General features: G+C 37.7%; 1 protein-coding gene across 3 annotated transcripts in view; it reads left to right on the forward strand.

Annotated features, from left to right (window-relative positions):
* The window catches only part of ALDH1A2 (aldehyde dehydrogenase 1 family member A2), a 57,974-nt gene extending 52,164 nt beyond the window's left edge, over window positions 1-5,810 (forward strand). For all 3 annotated transcript variants that reach the window (XM_075764052.1, XM_010302317.2, XM_075764053.1), the window contains one exon: window positions 3,049-5,810. In XM_075764052.1, coding sequence (XP_075620167.1) covers window positions 3,049-3,121 — 73 coding nt within the window. In that variant the 3' untranslated portion in view covers window positions 3,122-5,810. The remainder of the gene's footprint in view (window positions 1-3,048) is intronic.
* Window positions 5,811-6,598: the final 788 nt, after the last annotated feature.

Here is a 6,598-nt window from a genome sequence, read left to right on the forward strand (position 1 = left end):
AGAAAAAAAAAAGAAAAAAGAGAAAGTGTCCATATATATGTGTGTCATTGCTAAGCTAACACTATGTTACAGCCAGATCATAATTGTGCCACTCTGCTGTCTGTGCTAGCACTATATTATCTGGGACTTGTTTCGTTCCCGTATATAAATTCACATATTTTTATCACACATGGGGGAAAAAATACACACAGAAAGTTGAGATCTGCTATATTCATTTTACACTCCCACAAAATGTAGCAGGATATGCGTATACTAGTAGAGAACCAGAACTCATGTACACAATACTATTGATTTCTGTTTACATTAAGGCTACATACAATATTTTTGTATTCCTAAAGGTATCTAAAAGAGGGATTTTTTTTTTTTACATTTACAGTTATCACTACTCGAGTGGTAAAATTTAACTTCTGTAACTAAAAATCAGGTGACTCACCCCAGATATCCACATGCGGCCATTTTATATTAGATAGAGTCCCCCAAAATTCTGGCCCCTGTCCAAATGTCTTCAAGGGAAGGAGGTGTCATTCTACTTCAGAGCTATCCTTTAATGTCAGAGGAATTATTATGGTCTGGACAGCTCTGAGATACAGCAGTGCATAGTTGCATTCCCAAAAAGAAGTGCAAGCAGGAGAACAGCTTGGAGTTATAATTCTTCTCCTTATCTTTTTTTCTCTTGGACTGAGGGAGGGAAGAGTGTATGTAATATTTCTTTTTGAAGAGCAATTTGTTCCCCTTCTCTCACACCTACACAACCAACAGATAACATCATGCAAACTTGACCCATGGGTTCCTTCGTTTTCACAGACACAACCCTTGTTCTCACCCTGACACCAAACTGCAATCCAAGATGACCCAAAGTGGCCATGGAACAGGATATTATCACTCTCTACTTCCTCGTATTAGGCTGTGGGCACAAGCAAGCCCTTTAATTGAACATACACTGACTCTTCTGCTCTGAATGTCTGGAATAACCCATCTTCCTATTCAGCAAGAGCAACTTTTTAACTTTTGAAGAATACTTGCCTTAGAATTCAACACAGTTGTCCACTTCCAAACTTTCAGCCAGAAAACAAATGAATAAGGCCCTGAATCCTTGAGCTGAAGAAACAGACAATAAATATATCTAATTTTGCTTGCTAGACCAAGAAAAGAAACCAAATGGCAGTAGGAACATACATAAAAATGCCGGATACTCTGTTGGCTAGGTTATCTATTGACTTGCAGAAATGTGTCCAACAGGTGTCTGGAGCCAAGCCACAGCCCTACCAAATCAAGCAGAAACTTTCACATGGAGGGACTTACCAGCATTAGCTATTGGGCTCCATGCGGCTCCTGGTGACAGCTTCCACTGAGCCATAAGGGAGTGGTTCTGTGGCTCAGCTGAGTCTGACAAATAGCTAAAGTTTTTGGTCATTCTTTGGAGAGTTTTTCTACTGAAAGCTGGGGGTGGTCCAAATCAATGGGAACCTTTCACATGTCAAAAAATCTTTACTAATATATTCCCTTGCATGTACTTAAGACTCTGGTAAATCCTAAAATGCCTACTGAATCTTCGGTCTGAGTTAAGTATCAACCACTATATCACATGTAACACTTACCAAGCCGACATGCATGTCAGAAAGTTTTCAAAACTGCAGGTGCAGTAAAATGGGCTGGTGAGTACTGATATTTCTGCCCAAATGAATTGACTTTCCAAGGAAGGTTACAGGAGTTCCTCCCCCAATGTTACATTTTGTGCAAAATTTACCATGTAGAGGTAATTACAAAGTAGGCTATGCAACACTGGGGGCATACAGAGGGGTTGAATTGCTTTGAACAATGGCCCCTCACTCCATTCTGAAAGCAACACTTATTAGAAGGAGGTTCTGAGAAATATCCCTGAAATATTCTTTATGCTTCAGTTGACATTAAATTCTGCACAGGGGGATCCAGAGTGTCAAATAGTAAACATGCTAACACGATATGCATGTCAGCACGTTTAGATTTTAATATAAGTAAGGGAGCAGTATTGTCTATGTTTTAAGGGTGGGGAAGAACTTAACCAAGAAACAAATGCAAAAGGATCCTCATATGAGTTCGTATAGAAGAGATACTCTACTTCCAGACTTGGACTTACACAGCATCCAGCAGACATATTAGAACTTAACTAATGACTTGACTAGAACACACTTCTCCATTACTCAAAATATGCACAGCAACATGCAAATACCTATACTTCAAAGGAGACAGGCGTAACTCCCAAGAAGCCCTGTAATATCCACTCTAAAACTCAGCCGAGTTGCCTAAGAGATGAGCCAGGCCAGAGCTGGCTACAACAAAATCTACACAGCAATTAGAAACACCTATTTCTTAAGCATAATTTATCCAAAGCAGAACATGTACCCCTCAGAGCCATGTGTCAGATGACTGGGACCTATTAAGTGGCTAGCTTCTAGCAGTATGTAAGATGCTGTGCCAGGATAAAAGAGGTCTTCTATGTAAATCTAGTGGAAATCTGAGCGAGCTGAACACTCTTTCACAGTACGTGCAAATGCTGATTTCTGCTGCTGGCTATTTTGTCATTGCAAAAAAGATTGGTGGGTTAGGAGTCAAGTTCATCTTTATACAGGGTTGTGAGTAGTTCATTTACCATAGTACTCAGTTTGGAACTTCTCTTTCTTGAGTGCACATATAAGCAGTAATTTCACCAGCCAGTGGTGTAGGTCTTGGTGTTTGGACATTTTCAAGGTCTGGAAAGGCAGAGGGCATTAATTCACTCCCAACAGTTCAATCAATGGACAGTGAGTATTTCTGGGTTTAATGTCGTTCTGTATCTCCTTATCAAATGCTGGAGCCATCCATTGTTCTTTTGACTTAAACTGAAACTTCACGTTCAGGTTTTCTGAAAGATGACATGAAAGGAAAACCTGCACAAAATCATAGTATAACAGAAACCTATGCCGAGAATTTTAGGCTGTATCTTAACTTTATCAAGGAATCACTTTGCAAGTTTTTGCTTGATAAAGAATTAATGACTGGTGTAAGTTCATGCCTTAATTTGTTTTCTAGGGGTGAATGTGGATTGAGAGAATATTCTGAAGTTAAAACTGTGACAATAAAGATCCCTCAGAAGAACTCCTAAAACGACAAAGGACCACGTTGTGCAAAAGAGCACATGATGCCACCCTCTCTATTCCTTATGGAGACCAGCACTCAGGAATAAAAAGTGTTACACAATATATATTTAAGAAATTAAGTTGCAACATATATATTGGGCACATATCTGCATACATAATACAAACCAACTCTGCATGTTGTCATAAAACTTTCTCTCCTGAGAATCGTTACATCTTTATAAAACAAATCATAACGAGATAAAATTGCTATTGGGCATCATTTAGTAACAGTTCTAGCTATGAAGCTGTTAAATGCAAATGCATGCACACACACATTTATCTCTTCTTTAAATAAGCAAAGTAAGCCTTTACTGCTTTCAGGTTGCCTTCTCAAAGAGACCTGCCTTGTACTGACATTCTAGTTTCAATCAGGGCTTTACAAGCCAGATTTTACCCAAAATGCTAGCAGTGAACAACATAAACAAGTATCATTGATGTTCTTAAAAAATAAAAGACTCTGAACGGTAACGAGCCAAAACCTGGTACATTGGCAACTTTCCAATTAGCACGCTTGCATAAAGAGGTCAATCTGGGGAGGGAATCAAACCATTATATGGACAATGACACCCAAATACTTACCAGTGAGATTTGGCTTTCATGACCCACAGCGATTTGGTTTTCAAAGCTTATTTTCATAATTACTTTATGTCTTGCTATAAACAAAAATCCTTCCTCACTTACAGGACCTTGAAAGGTTTTACCTGCCTGTTAAAAGAGCATGGCTAGACAGGGTGGGAGGGTGTTAAGGAGAACAGGAACAGATCTCAACATTTCACAGAATATTTCAGTTTTCACTGCTTGTCTAGGTTTGTTGTTACTGTTGTTGTTTTCACTTTTTTTCTTTTTTTAAACAAGTATATGCACTCACAGACTCCATTTATTTATCTGTCACTAAACTGCCTGTGATTACACTGGGAATTATTAAGTAGGTGTTACAGCAGGAAGAACCCAGCAAAAGCCCACCTGACTTTATTTTCTCACTAAATGATGGCTTTGCCATCTTCACCATGCTTGTGAGCCTCAAGTGAGCTTACTGGCCGGTACTGACGTTTCAATTATGTCTGTTCTTTTTTTCGGCCCAGGACAAAAATACAAGCAAGTTCTTTTAGAAGTGAGGTGTTTAAAACCTGTCACATTGTGACCTGCTGCCTACAGAATCTCTTCCAACTTGTAACTAACAAACTAAACACCATCTTTCTTCTTTCCAGCTGCAGAGCTTATCGATTCCCTGGACTTTTTTTAAAAGAGGTTTCATTTTACGTTTTAACTTAGAATTAAGAAAATTTATTTTAAAAGTACAGTAAACCTACACTGTGTAGCTACATTATCTGGGGTGTAAGGACAGAATTATGGCCTCAGGTGTAACAGTTTTCCTAGCTGCAGAGTTTAGACTATGAACTGTTGAAAACTCCAGGTCTGATCAGCAAATCAGAAATTTCTGCATGTTCTTAACTTCCTTTACTCTCTGAGGAATTCCTCTTAGATTTTAAGTTGTACGTATCCTTAAACAAGCTGCTGGATCAGGACAAGAGTATCCAGCACTTTGCAGTGTGATAGCCCTCAATATTTTGTATTTCTAACTCATGTCAAACTGTGTGTGTGTTTTTAAAGCAATATGTATACATGTTATTCAGAAATGACAATACATTCACAGACATGGAGATGAATCAAAATATTCCTGAGCTGTTAAATGCAAATGCCATATCCTTCTATTGTAGTGTATGTCAGAGTGAAGAAAAACAAAATACAGCAAATAAGAGATTAGTTATCTTTTAAACTGCAACATAAAATGTGAAAAGGGAGATTTTACTACTTTTCTCCTATTTACTTAAAAAAAAAATCCTGTGCTAACAGCATTTACATCGTGTACTCTTTTGTATTCTTTTTGTGTATTTTGTAAGTCTGTGCTTTATTCCCAGTACATTCCGGTATATAATATAGAGTTGCCATTTTTTTTTCAACCTTGTCACTGCAGCTTCATTTGATATACATGGATTTGTGAAATCCTTTTTTAAATGTACCATCTGCATGGATCCAACAAAACATTTTTCCAGTCCCTGCAGCTTTTTGTTACAGTTTTTAATCATGTATATAGTTATATGTTATTAAAAAAGTAAAAGGATATTTTCTATGAAGTTTTTTCCATTAAAAAGGTTTAGAGAAAGACTTTAGACTGTGAGACTCCTTTATTATTGACAGAGCTATAAAAATATTAAAAAAAAATATTTTCTTAGCAAAAGATCTGCTCTCACAGTAGCTTTATTTTCCTTTGCAAAAGTGAATGAAGTAAAAGGCCAGTTACATTTTCTGGAATATTATTGCAGCTGTATGGAAAACACTTGTGAATTGCAGATCTAGGTCATAGCCAAAGTTCATCCTCACCCTCATGGTCATAAAGTTTAGCTATTGGGGAAGGTCTGAAATCATCAGAATCAGTGGGGCACCCTCGCAAACTGCTGCATCACAGCTTGAGTTTTGGATAATGTTTAAAAAAAAATCATGATGCCTTGTCTTTCTCTAGTAGATGAGTCAGAGATGATTAAATTAACACTCAGATCTTTTATGGAGTGATATTCTACTTGTGTTTCATTTCAAAATGCTAAAAGAGATTGAAAGGACAGACAATGTTATTTGACAGCCAATAAAATTCACATGGCCAGGTACTATACAACTCTCCCTCAAGCAATCCCTTTATTCCAGGGTTACTTTCATTGCCAAGAACAGCATTCCTCTTTTGAAATGGTGCCTATTTAGATAAAGTAACGAACCAGTTAATAAGGCCAAGCTACTTCATTGTATGGCAACCAATGGTTATACCTCAGTGTCACAGAATAATACTGTTGGTTTAATCAACACTCTACAGGCAATCACAATAGATAAAGTAACTTGACTAAAACAGATGGGATAAAAGAGAAGAAAACTTAATGACAGGAGTGAAATTGCATTTTCAAAAAGAGGTACTGTTCCTGAAAGTCTGGGATATCAGGAATATATTGAGCAGAGTTTCATTTCTATTTAATTAGTGGCACAGACAACATTCTGTCATGGGACTGTGAATGGACAATTACCACCTTCCATATTCCCCATCTCTCTGGCCTGTTTGCAACCTGTCTTACCAGTCCAAGCAGTCACATAGGCACAAGCAATGGAGTCCTTTTCTGAAAGCAAAATGAATGAAGGAAGGTTGTTCTGGAACCCACTGAAAACAAGGAGTGTTGTCATCTAATGAAATGAGCAAAGTTCAGTCCATAGCAAACAAGCATTCTGTGGACCCCCAGCCAGCCAAAGTAAATGTATCAATAAATGCCTATATAGGTATAGTAAAGGGAGAGTTTGGAAATAATTGTGCATTTCTTCTGGGAAAAGGATGTGAAGAAAGGCAAAAAAGAATTCCAGTTCTGTGGCCTTCAGACAAAGCAATGGATATTGCTACTACTTGAATA

Source organism: Balearica regulorum, chromosome 12 (genome assembly GCF_011004875.1).
Source record: "Balearica regulorum gibbericeps isolate bBalReg1 chromosome 12, bBalReg1.pri, whole genome shotgun sequence".
Classification (NCBI taxonomy): domain Eukaryota; kingdom Metazoa; phylum Chordata; class Aves; order Gruiformes; family Gruidae; genus Balearica; species Balearica regulorum.